Below are 17,458 nucleotides of genomic sequence, written 5' to 3'. Positions count from 1 at the left end.
CGAATATCCTAGCATCCGTCGTATTTTAGTCATTTGATTACATGCAACATAACTATGCCCGACTAGTGGAATCGAGCACTAACCTACAGTGGAGTAGTGTCAGGTCATTGTGCAGTCTATGATAGTAGGAGCTGGATACATAAAAGCGCCGTTCTCCCCAACCTCACAGGACCACAAGTGCGGCTGCGAACCTACGAGTACTGGTCTCGGTAAAGAAAAGAAGAAATCTCAGTTCTTTTGCTATGAAGCCATTGACTCAGTCCACCCTGCTGGCAGCTGGCTTAGTCCAGCATCCAGTCGTCGCAAGAAAGCTCTGGACTGGCTCCGCAGCTGATCTGAATAATATTGTACAGACAGCCTATACCATTGGCAACGGAAGACAAGCCGGTATGATTACCGTTAGCCATTCCTGTAGACTCGGAAATCTAACTAGGGACATCAGGATTGCCGATTGGTATTCCCGGCAGCGATGTCGTGCCCATCAATCACGATAGTTTGTGGCGCGGAGGCCCTTTCACTAGCTCAGTGAGAAGCTCACCTGTCGCATCTGGCGTCTCTGACTAACAAGACTGCAGACATACAATGGCGGAAACCCAAATGAGTCAGTAGCTCACTTTTTCCCCGGTATACAAGAGAACATCTTCAAAAATGGCACTGGAGGTGAGGGAAGCGCATGCATTTACAACTTGGACCTGTCGCTAACGTGCTGCATCTAATAGACGAGAGTCCTCTGCTTGGAAACATGGACGACTACGGTTCCTATGAACTCATGGCCAATCTCACTGTGTCCATTGCCGGAATTAAAGACTATTCAAGCTACCGTCGGACGCTGGACTTGGAGACGGCCGTGCATACGGTGTCGTACACTGCCAACGGCGCCAACTTCAACACGCAAGTCTCGACCCTTGCCGGCTAATATGGCGCGCTTCACTAACATAAGATGACAGGACGCAGTTCTGTTCGTATCCGGACCAAGTATGCGTCTATCATATCAGGTCAAACAAAGCACTGCCAGAAGTGACCGCCGCCATTACCGACACATACCGCACACGCCCCAAATCTGCCGTCACTTGCTCCGCCAACGGCACTCACCTAAGCGGACGCACTGAAGCAAACCAGGGCCAAGGCGACATTGGCATGAAGTTTGACGCACTCCTCAGCGTCGTAGGTCGTGGCAACTTCTCGCAGACATGCGGTGACACTGGCCAAATTGTCATTCCCGGGGGCAGCACCAACTCGCTGACATTCGTGCTCGCCTCTGGCACCGAATACGACCCAAAGAAGGGAACTGCCGAGCACAAGTACTCGTTTCGCGGCGTGGACCCGTACCCGGCCGTTGAGGAAACCGTCTCCAAGCTGCGCAGCAAGTGCTACAGCGACATCCTCGCCCGGCACGCCAAGGACTTTAGCAGCCTGTTCAACCGCTTTACGCTGGATCTGCCTGACCCCAACAACTCGGCCAGCGTGGACACGGCCAAGCTTCTGGCAGAGTATACGAGAGCCAACGGCGACCCATACGTTGATGGTCTGGTGATTGACTACGGAAAGTACTTGTTTATTTCTTCGTCGCGCCCGGGAAGCCTGCCACCTAATCTGCAAGGGAAATGGGCGCCCGACGTGAACCCGCCGTGGAGCTCCGACTACCACATCGACATTAATGTACAAATGTAAGAGACCTTTTCCACACGATGTTTCCTGATTTTTTTTTATCTAACAAGCTGCGACTTTAGGAATAATTGGCTGACGGAGCAAATGGGCCTTGGCGACATCACAGACCCGTTGTTCGAGTTCATCGCTGACACCTGGGTTCCGCGAGGTACCGAGTCGGCGCGCCTGATCTACAACGCCACCGGATGGGTTGCCTTTACCAATTTGAACATTTTCGGTCATACAGGGTAAGCTTTACCGGGATAGCTGGCTCTCAATGCTAACATGATTGTAGCCAAGGAGACGACGCGTCGTGGGCAAATGTCTACCACGACCCAGCTTGGATGAGTATGACTCCGCCTCCGAAATCAAATCGAAAAATTAAATGATTCTGACTTTTGCTTGCAGTGGCTACTGTCTGGGACCATTTCGACTACACTCGTGACTCGCAGTGGTATAAAACCGTAGGCTATCCCATGATCAAGGGCATCGCGGCTTTCTGGCTCGACGTGCTCGTTGAAGACAAGTACTTCAACGATGGCACATTGGTTGCCAACCCATGCAACTCTCCCGAACACGGACCGACCGTAAGTGTCAATGCCTGAATCATTGCCGATACATCATCTAACAAGTATTTTTCAAAGACTTTCGGTTGCGCTCAATTCCAACAGGTAGTGTGGGAGGTTTTTGACCATGTCATCCGAGACTGGGATGCTTCTGGTGATGCCGATCAAGACTTTCTTCAGCGTGTCAAAAAATCGTTTGACACTCTTGATGACGGCGTTCACATAGGCAGCTGGGGCCAGATTCAGGGTACGCCTTCTCGCAGATCACTTGAAATTCACCTGCTAACCGCGTTTCGCAGAATGGAAAATGGACATGGACGTGAAAGGAGACAAGCATCGCCATCTTTCCCACCTCAACGGCTGGTATCCTGGCTACGCCATCTCCGGCAAGTACGTCGGCAACAAGACCATCCACGATGCCGTCGTCACATCGCTGCTCTCCCGCGGCGACGGCACCGAGGACTCCAACACTGGGTGGGAAAAGACCTGGCGTGCTTCGTGCTGGGCGCGCGCCGGCGACGTCGACCACGCGTATGACGAGTTCAAGTACACCATTGCCGAGAACTTTGCCCCCAATGTCCTGTCGGTGTACGAGCCGCCTGGCAAGGTCTTCCAGATTGACGCCAACTTTGGCCAGTCCGCGGCGGGCCTTGCCATGCTCATCACGGATATCCCGCAGCTGGCGGGTGACTCGAGCACCCACTCAGTCATACTGGGTCCGGCAATCCCCAAGCAGTGGGCGGGCGGCCAAGTAAAGGGTCTCCGACTACGGGGGGGCGGCTCTGTCGACTTTTCATGGAGCGACGACAGCGTCGTCGATCGAGTCACGGTCCATAACAGATCTTTGCCCATCAAGATTGCGAACAAGGATGGGAAGATCCTTTATGGTTCATGATGAGTGAAGTAAGTTTTAACTATGAATTAGTATATAGTGAGATGAGATTTGCAATTCTCGGGTATCATTCTCTTCGTTCTTACAGTGCCCCTTACATCCCCGGTGTAGCCACTTTAGCTGCAATGACTGGTGCGAGTCCAGGATCCCCCTTCGCCATCGCGCGAACATATGCTTCCCTCTTGGTGACTCGCTCCAAATACGCAAGAATTGCATCACGTCCTTCCAGTGAATAAGGAACAAAGAGCCGTACAGTCGTCAGCACAAAGACATTCATAATGTCAGCCGCAGTGAATTCGTCTCCAGCTAGCCACTTGTTCGTCTGCAAGCGATCATCAAGAATCTGTAGCGCCTGCTTGAAGCTACGATTGGAGAAAAAAGCAGCCAGGTTTCCTTCCGAGTAGACGAGAGTGCCACGGAGATATGGCGCGTAGCCGAGCACAGCGGGCATAAAGTATCCGTTGCCGAAATGCAGAAAGTAGAGATAGTCTGCATAATTCCTTGCTTCAGGCGAGATGCACAGCTTGCCATGGCCATATTTGGTCAGTATATATTCCACAATTGCGCCGGACTCGGCAAGCGTAACACCGCCATCTTGGATGACGGGCGCGGCCTTTGTAGGATGACTGAAAGCCTTTGTTTAGTTGCAATGCTCCAAAATCCCCAACTGTACTTGGAAACTCACAGCGCTTGTAGTTCGGGTGGACACTGCATTGTCTTGGGATCACGAGGGTACGTCTTCAACTCATATTCAACGCCGAGTTCTTCGCAGAGCCACACAATGCGCTCAGATTGAGATCTTTGCAAATGGTGAAGGGTAAGCATGTTTCTTTTTTGTTGACGAGGTTGTGTTTTCTTTATTAACTTTCAAGAATAGATAAATCGTTTTAAAAATACGTCTGTCGCGCGGTGAGACTGTGTCTTTTAAACTGGCGATAGCGCTTAAATCCGGTGTTAGGCTCCGGAAACTTCCCTGTGGCGTAACCGCCGAGATGCCCACAGAATGGACTGGAATCCCGCGTATGAGTCAATATGTCCAAATGCCATGCTTTAAATAATTGTAAAAAAAAAGGGGGGGGGGGTTGACATCATCGGCTGGCCAGTAGGCTGGTGAGGTGTGAACGCTCGGTCACCGTCGGTTGTTCGGCTGTTGCCTTCATGGTGTTGTGTTTCCACGTAAATGTACTTGAGCCTGAGTTGCGAGGAGGAAGGTATAAGAGAATGGATACTGTCCTCTTCGATACTAAACGAGGTGCATAATACTTTCGAGCTGTTGCGTAGTATATTATCATGGTACGTCGGTCAATAATTGAAGGCAATTTGGCAATTTAATGTAAATGACGCCTGTGCAACCGCTATATACAATGTGTTCATTCCGGACATGAAATATGTGCTCTTATGAGTAAGGCCACAGCATAGCAAAATTTGGTCAGTTCGCCGAAATATGCTTCTCAAACGTTGTATGTTCCGGGAGCAGGACCGAAGAACTCGCCCTTGGCGAGCTGTTTAAGGCGACAGGCAACGTTGGAAGGATCCTCGCAATGGCTCTGGACAATGTCGTTACCCCACCAGGAAACCTCGTGGCCATTGTACGCGACTGCGAAGAACTGAACGATCGCCGAGATGGCAATACCGCAGGAGAGAGCGGCCGACAGGACAAAGTTGTACTTAGACCACCATCCGAGGAATCGCTTGCGCATATAGAGCCACGACAAGGCCCCGGGTGGAACGGCTGCCCACATGTAGCTAATGTTGTACGGAGCCCACTGGATACCACCGAAAAGCATTACCACAGGGTGCGTTTTCCGCAGGACTGCGTTGTTGGGGTACTTCTTGCCCAGACCCCAGAAAACTAGCACAACGACAACGCCGAGTGGAAAGCCAAGCAGAGTGACGGCATATTGACCACCGACACCCCAAAGTCTCTTTGGGCCAACAGTACCCCATAGGACAGCAGCAGTGAAGAAGGTCGTCTCGTTGGGACAGTAGAAACGGAAAGGGGCATTTTCCGTACATACGTCCTTGAGCGTGATTTGATAGGTCAGAACGCCTACAGCCACAAACGTAGTTGCAAGCGTGGGGACCATTTGCGCGAAAAAAGTGATGCGCGGGGGGATTTTAAGGTAGTGCGCGAGCTTCAAGTCTCTGGCAAAGGCTTGTGCCTGCAGACATGTAATGACGCCATATGTCTTGAAGAAGCACATTGCCAGGGCGTTGCCTTCAACCCAAGAACCACCAATAAACTCGGCCAGGACATTGAGACTGACCTGCACACCTGTCATGGCGTAAATAATGCCAGTGGGTACGATGAATATGAGCGTCAGAGCAATTCCGAAAAAGATCGTCCCGGGGCTCGTATTGGTTGGGTAGTGAACAATACCAGCCACTCCAACAGCGATGGCAAAGATGAGGCAGATTCCATACCACCACTCAGGAACTTCCTTGTAAGCCTTCATTAGACGGTTATGAACATCCAACACGCGGTCCTCGTCGGTGTTTTTCTTTCGGCTGATCGTATTCCAGAGCTCCTTCAAGCCCATGGAGATTTCCAGACGATGGTAAAGAATGGCATGAGTGATGGATGCGGTGTATACGCTGAAGAAGAACATATAGATCACAATGTTTCCAGCTGAGAGGTATGGCGGCGAGTAGGCTTGGTATTTCTCGATGTCCATGATCCCCTTGGAGTCAAGAACCCGTGTGACATTGTATCGCTTCGCATAGTGGTCCCAGGGAGCGTTGGATGTAATCGGGAGGTACCCGGTGTACCAAGCATTACTAAAGTAGACACCGATAACAATGAACATGCTGAAAAACATGCCAACGAATAGGTTGAATGTGCTGAAAAAGGGAATGACAAGAGGATCGGTAAAAAAGGTGACGATATTCCAGTCGAATGTCGGAATGGGGTTAATTCCAAGACCGTTTCGGGAGCCGGTAATAGTTGTGAGGAGGCGGTTGTCGGGAGCAATCCATATCATCCATGTAAAGAAGGACAGGGCGGCAAAAAGCGTGTTAGGAACCCAGAAGTAGATGAACATAAGACCGCCGGCAATGCAAAAGAACCTCAGGCGGCTCATTTTCCAGAAACTCTTGAAAGGACCAGCGACAACTGGGTTGCTGTCATCGTGAAATGAAGCGTTGAGAGCAATGGTGACCAGAGCTTCAGGCCAGACGCAAAATGAAGGATAAACCAGAAATCTGCGGGTAATACCAGCTAGGCTGTAGCCGATAAAGTTGGTCGAAAGCGCAATCAATGTTTGGTAGCCAAAGTTGATCGCCCACGGCTGATTGAAGAATTTGGGGAGTGCCTGGATCCAGATGATGCTGCTGGTATAAGTGCCGCCAATCGAGATGCTAGCCATGATCGTGATGAGCATGTGCTCTTTCTTGTTGAACGGACCGGGGTTGAGGCTGTGGCGCACACCAAAGAGGGTAATTCCAGCGTCGGGTAGCACCGTCTCGCAGAATTTACCTAGTGGATAGGCTAGTAGCTGAGGAACGTTGGAGGTGACGTTGATGGCGGGCATGCGGATGCCGAAGAAGATGTTGACGAAGGCGCATGCGACTGAGAGGATAATGCCGATTACCCAGGCGCGAATGGTAGAGACGGGAGTGGTGGGATCATCGTGGTTGTCGACAACAGCGCGAACTTCAGCATAGGGCGAGTTGTTGGTGATGAGAGCGGCTTCAATCTTCATCTCGTTGATGAGCTCCTCATGTTTTTCCGGGTTGGCGAAAACGTCGTCATTCCCTGTTGAAGATGATTAGACGCGTCGCCCTTTGGGGTTGAAACGATGCGTATGCTCACCGAGAAATTCCTCAATTTCGCGGATAATGTTAATTGGGAAGTTGGGGTCGCGGCCATGAAGCTTCAGTACTCGTTGCATCATCTATCGATCCCGGTTCAGTTGCTGTCGCATCTTTCAGGGCGGACGCAAAAGACTTACGCTTTGCAAGTCCTCGAGCGAGTAGGTTGCTGCGAGCTCCTTGGCCTCGAGCAAGTCGTCCTCGGTGACATCGAGGTGGCGCTCCGTCTTCTCAATGCCATCGTCGCTGAGTTCGACACCGTGAGCACTGTGTCGTATCTCATTCTGCAGATGGGCGCGTTTCAATGGTTAGCAAATGGAACTCCTCCAGCAGCTAGCTTTCTCGACTTGGCGCAATTGCGCAAGCTGCGAGCGGAGCTGACATACGTCTTTCTCAGCGACCACACCCGGCTCCACGACGGTGGTGCTGTGGTCTGTTTTGTCGGCCATTTTGCAAAGTGAATGTGCGCGACTCTGGTTCGCGACGAATCCAGATACAACAATTGGTATTCGCAGGCACGCTGGGAAACATCGGAAGAGTAAGACTGGAAGGGGGGAGGGGTTTTATTTAACGTTATCGGCAATGCCAAGTACCAACAAGGCTGCGCGGATGGGGCGACTAGATTTGGACTACAACAGGACCGATGAAACGTCAATACACCAACTCATTTGTGCAGCGCACCTCAAGTGTCCAGCCTTGGTATGGGGAGATTGTCTCGGTCTTGGCCCACAGACGCCTGTGTAAGACACTGGAAAGTGCCTTGCCGAACCTACCTTGCTCTGTACAGAAGATTTTGAATTTGCCAATTACCAGCTAAAGAGCAGACTAGACTGCTTGACTATTTCTTCCGGACATAACTATCAGTAAAGTCAATATTAGCCTGCAGATATCTGGGCGGCCCATGTTCCCACCCCTGTGCCGTAGGGGAGGGCATGTGGGCGCGAGGCGGCCCCCAAAATGAGATGGTTGCTGCGGCGTTTCCTCAATAGGCGGGCAGGCGGGTAGTCTTCTTAGCCAAGCCGTTGATCGAATTCATTTCTCACGAATCATGCAAGCTACACGGGGGCAGCTCACAGTAGGTGCTTACGGAACCCCATACGCCGCTCCATAGATGGGTCAGCGCAACTACCAGTCACCCGTTTTACTGGTCAAGTGGTCACTGGTGCAGGGACTTTTGCCTCTTGTCAAGCACCTAACTGGGCCATCATTGCGCTACCAAGATGGCCAGAGCGGGTGGGCGGCTGGCTTCTGGGGCAAGGGGCCAGCCAACCCTGGCAATAGCGCAAGCATAATTCGCGAGCTGCATGTCTCGCCCCAAAAGTCCCTGTTTATGGGTCACTAGCTGCAAATGTTTTGCAATTCCACGCGGGATCGTGTCTTCCAAGGCTTCCATTCGATTTCTACCTGTGGCACAAGTTGGGGTGGGACATTGCCACTCGCTCCAGCCTCAAGTGACGTTGCTACAAACTCGAGACTGTCCGCGCTGAAAGCCTTGCGCTACTGCCGGCAGTGGTGATGCTGATTATTCCCACGGGCCCGTTCTGGCGCCAGCCACATGTTCCTTTTCAGGGCAAGGCCGAGCGGCCATGGCGCAATCCGGTTCTCACTGCCGTGGCAAGCCCCGATGTCGCCGCCACGCCAAGGTGCAGGGCAAACATCCTCCGGAGGCGCCAATAGTAAACTATTGAGGTGGGCTCATCCTGCCGTTGCGCCCTACGCTACTGAGGATCTCGGGGTCCGCAGCCAAAAGCTAGCGGGTGCTCGGTAGTGGCTTTCAAGCAAGCCACTGTGCCAACAGAGAGATTGTATTCGAGGCCCCTAGTATCATAGGAGAAAGAGCCCATCTTTGCGCGGCAGCTTGCTGATTTTACACAGCACTTTGACTCTACGACTGCCATGTAAGGTACTCTCTATATGTAAGCATAATCTGCACAGCTTTTCGAAGTATGAATAATGTGGTCAGCTTCGGGCAACTTGACAAGGCTCACTAGTCTCCTGTGCTAAAATGGTCAGCTCCGCACAATGTCGCTTGGCAGATCGCCAGCAGCAAGCTGTGTGGTACACAGACCAAGGCATGCCAGGATGGAGCGAGGTAATTTTGCGAGCTTTGAGCGTCGAATTTGTCGAGAATTTGTGTCTGCATCGGATTTATGTGGCTCAGATTCATCCAATTTGCACTAAATATGCTGCCCACCCGCAGTGCGGCCGGATTGTATTGTTGTTGACGCCGTAGCGCGCATTCCTGAATAGAGAGACGGGCAAGCAAGGCGAGGCAGACAGAGGTGAACCGGCGACGGCGATGAGCCCCTATCCCCAGCTGAAAGCTTCCCTGCGCAATGGTGCCAGCCCTGGCCCAGCGCGCTATTTAGCGTTGCCTCATCTCTGCCGTTGTAGTCAGCCCGATCTCCCATTTATCCCCCACGTGGCGCCTCGGACAAGACAGAGCATCGTCCCATTGACGAGAGAGGCGTACGGATTGGCATTTGCGTTGCTAAAAACAGCAACATGTTGCCATTGACGCTCCCGTCCGCTCCGGCGCAAAGCTCAGCCTGGTTACTCCCGTCTCTCGCATTTGGAAAGTCCCGGAGACGCTACGATTGAGCATTTCGCCGTCAACTGCCCAGTGCGTGATACTACAAGACTACGAAGCCTCCACTGCGCTGATGCAAAGAACTATTGAGTAGTAATAAGTCGCTACCAATAAGCTAAGAAGAAAATCGTGCGGTGGCTGGCGTCCTGGTATTCCTATTACCGGGCTACAATTAATTCCCCATTTCCAGCCACTTCTCCGCGTCGCACCTGCAGCCTCCAGCCTCAATGCACACCATTTTGCTGCAGGTCAATTAATGTTGCTATCGGCGGTGATTTCCGGCCGCCTTTACCTCGGTCGGCGGCGTCTCAGAAGTTTGCTGCAAGCAAGCTCAAAGCTGATATCCATTGGTCGCAAGGTCATCTCCATCTAGCACAAAGCCTGTCGGCCGCGGAGCAGGGCACCCCCGGGGGATCCCTCCGCAATCCTTCATCCCCTCCTAGCGGGGAATCGCACGATCTTTACAGAAGGACCTTTTTGGCGGAGTGCAGGTGGGTAAACAGTTGCAGTGGTACGCCTTTGCAAGATTACGGGCGGAGACCAGGCGGGCACTGTATCGAAACGTTCAAGGACAAGACACGGGCTCCTTTGGCGAAATACGGGCATGGCTGCTCTATTCTCTTCGGTTTTCATCCCCTCCCTTCTGTTCCTCTTTCAAGATGCTGATAATTTTGGTTGATTCCAACTATGGTACACGAATTTTAAGTCTATTTCATTACTGCGGGTTTCGGATGCTCTGCCCAGCGCTCAAACTTTCATATCCTTCTCCCTGGTATCGTTTGTCGTAGGCAGGGCCAGCTTGGCCTTTTCACTTTGCATCACCTTGGCCCACGCATACACGATGCCGCTGACAAAAGCAATAAAGACGGCCGACACGCTGCCGAGAGTGACGGGGGCGCCGAAAAAGATGAAGCCCGTGACGGCCATGGGCAGCTTGTTGAGCGCGCCAACCATGGAGTACGTCGTCGAAGAAGTGACGCGAATGCACCAGGCAGTCGTGTACGAAATGAAAATGGTGCCGAGACCAGAGTAAATCATGCTGATGATGAGGACAGTCCGCGTCTCTGGCGGGAAGTTTCTGGTGACGTTTTCGCTCGACCAGTCTTCCAGCAACACGGACGCCAGGATAAGAACAGGGATGGAAAGTAGGTTGTTGTAGAACATGGCTATGCGGATGTTAGCTTGTGTAAAGGTGAGAGCTTGGTGAGTTGCATACTGTCGACGTCGCTAAAGTTGAACGCCTTCATGACCTTGCGCGAGCCGATCAAAAAGGCCGAGGTACAGAACACGTTGATGCCCATCCAGGTGTAGCCAGCCGTCAGCTGCGCCGTTGCGGCCGTCGTATCGACAGAGTGCAGTCCATTCAGCGCGGCCTGGATATCGGCCCAAGCAGCAATGACGGAGCTCAGAACCATCAAGCCAAAGGAGACTAGGATGATGCGCGAGACTTTGGTGCCGAAAAACACGTTTTCGCCGTACGCAATGACGATAATGGTCAGGTTTTTGAAGATGGTATAAACTGGCACGCTGAGATACTGAAGCGACTTGGCGCCGGAGTAGATCATTCCGACGAGCAAGACGGACAAGGGAAACCCTGATTCCGGTCAGTTGAGAAGCCCCAGGCTGAGATTGAGGTCTGTGTACAAACATTTTTTGGCCTTGAGAGTGTCGTATGGTCCCAGGGTGGTGACCATGCCAAGGCGCTTACCGACGACAACGGCAATCAAGCAGACAACGGACTAATCAATCCAGACTTATTAGCAGAGTGTACACGATGATTCAGAAAAAAAGATAGAGACGCGTACTTGAACCGTGAGACAGAAGAATGTGAGATTCCATGATCCGCCAGAAAAGATGTACTTGTTGACAGCGGTCATGCTAATCGAGGCGACGCAATATGCCAGAATAGACGCGTTGGAGTTGCTGATCAGACCTCCGGAGGCAGGCCCCGAAGGTGGACTACTGTTGACCGTCATGGCTTCTTCACCTGGGGCAAATATATTGCTCACTGTCCTTCTGGAAAGAGGTTGCTGTTTAATGATCGTGGATTATGAGTACCCAGACCAGCAGCCCTCTGACTGGGAGAAAGAATGAGAAAAAAGGAGTATCGCTTACAGAGCAGGACTTTCTCTCAAGATTAAAATTTGATGCGATAGCAATCTAGCCTTGTGAGTGGATAGGGATAGGGGCAAAGCAGTTGTGCTCATAGATAACCCGACCATCGCTGAGCTGATAGCCTGACCAGAGGTGTGTTTAGCCGGGGTCCGGCCGGCGAGTCCTTGTACTGTGCCTTACACGTCTCCACTTATCACCACGGGCCACCTCATTACTAGCATATCACATGTAGATATTGCATATTTATGCACTTACGCAGCTAATATGATACTAACGTGTACTTAACGTAATCAATACAGAGCGCTTTCAGAACTCTTTCGGAAAGAATTCAATAACAACACGAAATCAATTCTAATGCCACCTCTTTATCAGACAACTGCAGGCTATATTGCCTATCAAAATAACGGAATACGCCCAGATAATCTACCAGAGTATGAATACTGTGATGGCAAGGCTATTATCTACCCTGGAGAGGTGTATTGTCGATACCGAATTGATTCTGAACCGTGTATACATGCACTACCCTATACCTCTACACCAAACCTACGCAAGCATATCAAAAGACATGGTGTAGATATTTACACACCATCAGTTGGAAGAATAAATGCAAGCCGTGAGGTTATAATACTAAAGTGGTATAATCAATTTAAAAAGGTATATTATATTTATTTCTTTATTAATTCTTATTAACTTTTAAATTACTCAGGAATTAATTCCAACTCCAAATCAACCTTCCCCACTATCACAAGGAATGGATGAAGAGCAACAGCCTTTAATTCATTATAATAACCAAAAGGCTATAAAGCTCCCTGCACCGATATTTCGGAATAAAAAGGTTAATATTTCAAAATTAATTCTTGAAAGTGGGAGAAACCCAAATAATTGTGTATTATGTAAGGAAAAAGGAAGAAAATGTCCTCCTAACTTTTATGATAAGGACTGTATTATCTGGGAGAGGTTTGAGGAACCTTTAAGTAATAATTAGGAATTAATTTAATATAATTAGATTATACTTTTATATATTAATACTATAACTCTTAATATATTACTTTATTTATTACTATTAGTAAAGAAGTAATAAAGAATATAGATTTTACTATAATAAAATTTAGTTAGGAACTAGTTCTAGACTGATTCTCAAGTTGTTGTTGTAATAATACAATCTGTTCAGCTTGTTGTTGAACTAGCTGCCTTAAATCTACATCAGAGGAAAGACTAGTAAGCTGAGGTCTTCTAAGATAAAATTAATAAGATATTATTATAAAAATAAAAATATAATACCTTTGTTGTTGATTTGGAAGTGTTCCTGAGGAGGTTGCACGTTGTAAAAGTGCTAAAGAAGCAATAGTTGATAAAGCTGTTGGTTGTATTTCTCTTTGAGTTAAATCGGAATTAATTCCAGGATTTACTTCAGAACTATTTCTAGAGTTTTCTCTTGAATTAGTAACTGAGTTAATCTGAGAATTTACTCTAGATCGAACTCGAGAATTATCTCGTAGAGGAGTATTAGAACGCTGTCTAAACCGAGTATCCCGGCTTATATCTATTTTAGAATTAATATTAAAGTATTTTTAGTTAAAAGAAAATACTTACTTGTTCTTTTAACCTGTCTTTGAACCCTTGAATGAAAGCTATTATCGGTATATGATAGGGTTAAATTATACCCTGATGCTGCAGCTAAAGCTTGCATAATAACTCGATCAAGTATTTTCGAACTGATTTAGAGTTAGTTATAAACTAATTTAGTAATAGTTCAATGGTATACCTCTCAATACAGTTAAGTAGTGGTAAAAAACGTCCAGTCCACACATATGATTGTTGGTGAAGCGCTTCAACAATATTTGTATGCCTAGACATTAAATTCCAAAACTCTCTTCGAATTAGACTACAATGTGGGTTTAAACCAGATTGTAGAATAGCTGAGCTTTTATGTATAGCCCAATTTCGTACATCTTGACGTTGATGAACTAATAATAAAGCAAATTAGAATTAATTCTGAAATAAATAAGAAATAACTTACACATTAGCCCTCGTAAGATACGGCTATAACTTTCAGCTGAAGAAACAGCTAAAATAGAAGCCATCTGCCCATATAAAGAATTAGGAGCACGAGAGGCATGTTCTCCACAAATACGACTTATACCACGTTCAAAATGAACTAGGCAAAATCTAATAACATTTAAACAATGCCATTCCCAACCTCGTTGTTGTGTATCAAGAGATTGTAGATATACACCAAATCCTAAATAGATTAGAATCAATTCGGAACTCTTAATAATTAATATGTAACTTACCTTTAATACCATCCCATGCCTGGTCCATTGTAACTCCAATTAAACCTTCACCATGTAAATAATTCCACTTTAAAGTGAAGTTATATCGTTGGTAGAAGATTTCATGTACTTTTTTGAATATAAATTCAATAGTATTTGCACCCTCGTTATTATAATAGGCGCGTAAAAGTGTAATACCTTTAAGATATATTAGAATTAATTCTGTATTAATTCAAGATAGAACTTACTTTTATTTGCATTATCTGAGTAATAAGCCCAGATTAATTCCACATGTTGTTGTCCAAATCGATGCTTATAATTTGCATCCATTTGAAAGGTTATAACCTTTTGATCTTGAAATAATTTAGCTTGTTCTTGAAAGAAACAAATAGCTAAATAATCTTCACCATTATCCTCAAAATATTGGATATACTAAAACATATTAGAATTAGTATGGAATTAATTTCGAAATAAATATAAAGTATCAACTTACTCTTGATGACTCTGGTTGATTATAATAGGCTAACTGTGTAGCAACCCGATCAGCACCAGCTGGATTATGAATTAATAGCACTTTAGTCATAAGTGCTTTTATTCTATCCATATTTGCAAATGCTAGATGGATTTCTGTAAAAGATAAAGCCCCATAGCTTGTAAGGAATTCACGAACATGTGGGTTCGCTAGAAAAGGGACTAGAAATAGTTAGGAAATAGTTTAGAATTAATTTAGAAAGAGTTAGAAACTTACTAATTGAGGTAGTTTTACCCTTAATCCGGAGTAAAAGAGTATATAGCTGTGCTGTAATTGAAGCTGGTATAATTGATGGAGCAATTGGAGGATGAGAGTGAATTCCATGAGAAGTAATAATAATTCCTGGGAAAGAAGAATCACTACCAATAGGCAGCAGGAAATTAAAAATAACAGAGCAATGTACTGGTTGTAGTCTTCCTTGGCGTTGTAAGTGATTCATATCTAAGTGAGAAATATATTAGTACTAATTTCGAAATAATTCTAAATAAACTTACCACAAGTTTTCTTTTTCCGTCTTGTTGAGTGTATAGCATAACAAGAATCTTCCTCATTAAGAGCCTCATTATTAAAAATAGCCTCTATAAGATTAGAATATTCTTGATACTCTAAAGGGCATATAGTAAAATAATGTAGCTCAAAAGAGGCTGTTGGTACTGTCTGAAAATGAGAACAGCATACATGCTTTTCTGCTGTGTGTGATATTCGCTATAAAAATAAATTAGAACTAGTTAAGAATTAATTTAGAAATAAAACTCACACTTAAATCAGTTATATATAATATTAACCGACAAGTATCTCTTCGAGGATTACAACCTCGTTGATTTGGATGGGAAAAGGCCTTTAACTGGGCATGTGCCCACCTATTATATCTATTAATAAAAGAGGAATAAGAGAATAAATAAAAGAAAAACTAACGTAATAGCCTTATTTTTAACTGAATTTAATTCAGCTTCTTTTTGAAGTCTTGATAGTTTTTGAAATAATTCCGAATTAACTTCTGAATGGTTCCAAGAAGTGATATTTCGGAAAAATTCACAAATTTGTCCACCTTGACAAGTGCGTTGATAACGAAAACAAGGTCTACCATGGAAGATAGTAACTGAAGACTTCTTTCCAGGTATCTTGCGGGCTGAACAGTATTGAATCTAATAGAAAGTAAATTAGAATTAATTCTAAATAAGTTAATAAATGATATAGAAACATACTGTATTCCAAGGTTGGATTATATCCTCTTGTTGAAGTGAATTTGTTGGAATAATATAAGCAATTCCAGATAAGCTTGTAGAAGGATAATCAGGAATTAAAGGTGAATAAAAGATTGTTTCAACACGTAAATGTGACGAATTATTATCCTCTAGGGTAGTAGACCCTGTTAGAGTATATAAATGTGGTTCCGAATTAGTTTCCATAACTTTGGTTGTGTTATAGAAGGAGGAAAAGAGGAAGAGTGTTGAGGAAGTTGAAAAAAAAAAAGTATTCAAAAAAGTTGCTTACTAACCGGTCTGGAACCAGTCCGGAACGAGTGTAGAACCGGTTCCGAATCAGTTCCACAGTGAAATCTTATCAATCTTCTCACAGTTTTTACAAATAAAGTTTCTTTTACAAAAAGCCAACATATTCATTCATTGGGAATCTTTCCCTGGTATATAAAAAAACAAAACGCCGTTCTTCGAATTATCTCTGCGATAATTCGGAATCAATTCGGAATCAATCCTCCATATCCTCGTCAGAGCTCTCGCTCTCGCTCTCGCTCTCACTCTCACTCTCGCTCGAATCGGGCCATTCCAGGCCTCGACCCTGGTGCGTTTTCTAAACTGAGCAATCAGGGTCGGGCAGGGGGCCAGGGCACTCTTTGGAAATCATGTCAGAATTGATTCCGGAATAATTCCAGTCAAACTTACCATCATCATTGGCCGTGCAGTGTGGGCAACGAATGGTGCGGAAAACATAGCCTGCATTCTCATGCATGGCATCCAGATCGAGGCTGCCATCGTCATTCTTTGGCAGCCGGTGCAGATCCTTTTGGAATCAGGTCAGAATTAATTCCGTTATAGTTCCAGCGATACTCACCTCTTCGGGGATCTCCCGCTCCTCCTCCTCCTCCTCCTCCTCAGAGGACTCGACTGGCTCGTTCTCTTCCTCCGAATCAGAATCAGAGGGCGGCGCGAACTATTTCTCATCAGCATCGGAATTATTTCAGAACCAATTCCAAACAATACCTGCGAAGTATCGTGGTGTTGACCACGGCGGCGAGGCGGCGAGGTTGCCACGCCCGGGGGGGCTGCAGAGCCGTCCAGAGGCTTGCGCGGGAGCCAGGTTGGCCTCCTGCCCTCCATAATGTCCTCGTACCAGCCTGGAAATATTTCAGTATCAACACGGAATCAATTCCAAAGCAGTACTCACGGCGCAACTTCATCTCCTGCTTGGTTTTGTTGCGGCCAGAGGTACGGTCCTTAACCAGTGCCTCGTGGGCCATATCGTAGTGCCGGTGCAGCGCACTCTCGCTTGAAAAGATGTCTTCCTAATCGGAATTAGTTTGGAATCATTTCTGAAGGAATTCGAGAACTAACATAGACACAGAGCCTGCCATTCTCTCGCCAGCGGCAGTACAGCTCTCCAGACATGATCATAAAGCGGCCATCCTATTAGAACTGATTCAGTATTGATTCTATTCAAAGAATAATAGACACGTACATTATTCTGCTGCAAAACAGGCAGCTTGTTTGCGGAGGGACGGCCGGCGGTGCGGTAGCGCTGGTAGGCCTCGGAGTTCTTGTATGATGGCGCCATTTGGAATTGTTTCGGAATCGGTTCGGAGACAATTGTGAATTAATTCGCAAAGAACGAAAGGTCGGAGGGCAGCGCAATCGTCAAGAGAGGAGAGCTTGAAGGAGAAAGAAAAGAAAGGGATGGGAACTGGTCTGGAACCGGTTCCAAATAGGTACGCGTGAATTTTTTTTCGTGCATAAAGAGTGGATCACAACAAAGCAACGCGGCTTCTCATTGGCTGCTGAAAAACTATGTGTAACGGTA

General features: G+C 46.9%; 7 protein-coding genes across 7 annotated transcripts; 2 read left to right on the top strand and 5 right to left on the bottom strand.

Moving 5' to 3' along the window:
• Nucleotides 1-242: 242 nt before the first annotated feature.
• On the top strand, nt 243-3,108 carry LMH87_000717 (uncharacterized protein; the record flags this gene model as incomplete). Its single annotated transcript, XM_056198675.1, has 10 exons — nt 243-387; nt 443-525; nt 576-660; nt 720-891; nt 948-1,667; nt 1,731-1,895; nt 1,943-1,995; nt 2,056-2,234; nt 2,292-2,460; nt 2,513-3,108. 10 exons carry the CDS (start codon nt 243-245, stop codon nt 3,106-3,108), a joined length of 2,367 nt encoding a protein of 788 aa, XP_056055600.1.
• A 91-nt stretch (nt 3,109-3,199) lies between these two features.
• Nucleotides 3,200-3,930, bottom strand: LMH87_000716 (uncharacterized protein; the record flags this gene model as incomplete). Its single annotated transcript, XM_056198670.1, has 2 exons — nt 3,200-3,731; nt 3,791-3,930. 2 exons carry the CDS (start codon nt 3,928-3,930, stop codon nt 3,200-3,202), a joined length of 672 nt encoding a protein of 223 aa, XP_056055599.1.
• A 626-nt stretch (nt 3,931-4,556) lies between these two features.
• Nucleotides 4,557-7,364, bottom strand: LMH87_000715 (uncharacterized protein; the record flags this gene model as incomplete). The annotated part of the gene is made up of 4 exons (XM_056198669.1): nt 4,557-6,859; nt 6,917-6,998; nt 7,056-7,199; nt 7,302-7,364. 4 exons carry the CDS (start codon nt 7,362-7,364, stop codon nt 4,557-4,559), a joined length of 2,592 nt encoding a protein of 863 aa, XP_056055598.1.
• Nucleotides 7,365-8,937: 1,573 nt separating this feature from the next.
• Nucleotides 8,938-9,948, top strand: LMH87_000714 (uncharacterized protein; the record flags this gene model as incomplete). Its single annotated transcript, XM_056198668.1, has 5 exons — nt 8,938-8,973; nt 9,417-9,538; nt 9,600-9,605; nt 9,754-9,801; nt 9,864-9,948. The coding sequence occupies 5 exons, from the start codon at nt 8,938-8,940 to the stop codon at nt 9,946-9,948; spliced, it is 297 nt and encodes a 98-aa protein (XP_056055597.1).
• Nucleotides 9,949-10,252: 304 nt separating this feature from the next.
• On the bottom strand, nt 10,253-11,727 carry LMH87_000713 (uncharacterized protein; the record flags this gene model as incomplete). Its single annotated transcript, XM_056198667.1, has 6 exons — nt 10,253-10,671; nt 10,722-11,099; nt 11,154-11,244; nt 11,311-11,464; nt 11,515-11,535; nt 11,621-11,727. The coding sequence occupies 6 exons, from the start codon at nt 11,725-11,727 to the stop codon at nt 10,253-10,255; spliced, it is 1,170 nt and encodes a 389-aa protein (XP_056055596.1).
• Nucleotides 11,728-12,818: 1,091 nt separating this feature from the next.
• Nucleotides 12,819-15,834, bottom strand: LMH87_000712 (uncharacterized protein; the record flags this gene model as incomplete). The annotated part of the gene is made up of 21 exons (XM_056198666.1): nt 12,819-12,853; nt 12,902-12,953; nt 13,090-13,163; nt 13,214-13,335; nt 13,386-13,449; nt 13,571-13,587; nt 13,641-13,663; nt 13,855-13,862; nt 13,915-14,091; nt 14,142-14,325; nt 14,387-14,419; nt 14,564-14,586; nt 14,642-14,660; nt 14,829-14,866; nt 14,920-15,001; nt 15,104-15,130; nt 15,183-15,285; nt 15,341-15,388; nt 15,462-15,473; nt 15,533-15,570; nt 15,631-15,834. 21 exons carry the CDS (start codon nt 15,832-15,834, stop codon nt 12,819-12,821), a joined length of 1,383 nt encoding a protein of 460 aa, XP_056055595.1.
• Nucleotides 15,835-16,234: 400 nt separating this feature from the next.
• On the bottom strand, nt 16,235-17,215 carry LMH87_000711 (uncharacterized protein; the record flags this gene model as incomplete). Its single annotated transcript, XM_056198665.1, has 7 exons — nt 16,235-16,275; nt 16,327-16,444; nt 16,496-16,594; nt 16,645-16,778; nt 16,829-16,946; nt 16,996-17,067; nt 17,120-17,215. 7 exons carry the CDS (start codon nt 17,213-17,215, stop codon nt 16,235-16,237), a joined length of 678 nt encoding a protein of 225 aa, XP_056055594.1.
• Between the last annotated feature and the right edge of the window lie 243 nt (nt 17,216-17,458).

Source organism: Akanthomyces muscarius, chromosome 6 (assembly GCF_028009165.1).
Source record: "Akanthomyces muscarius strain Ve6 chromosome 6, whole genome shotgun sequence".
Taxonomy (NCBI): Eukaryota; Fungi; Ascomycota; class Sordariomycetes; order Hypocreales; family Cordycipitaceae; genus Akanthomyces; species Akanthomyces muscarius.
Note: the sequence above shows the minus strand (reverse complement) of the source record. Positions and strands in the feature narration are given on the sequence as shown.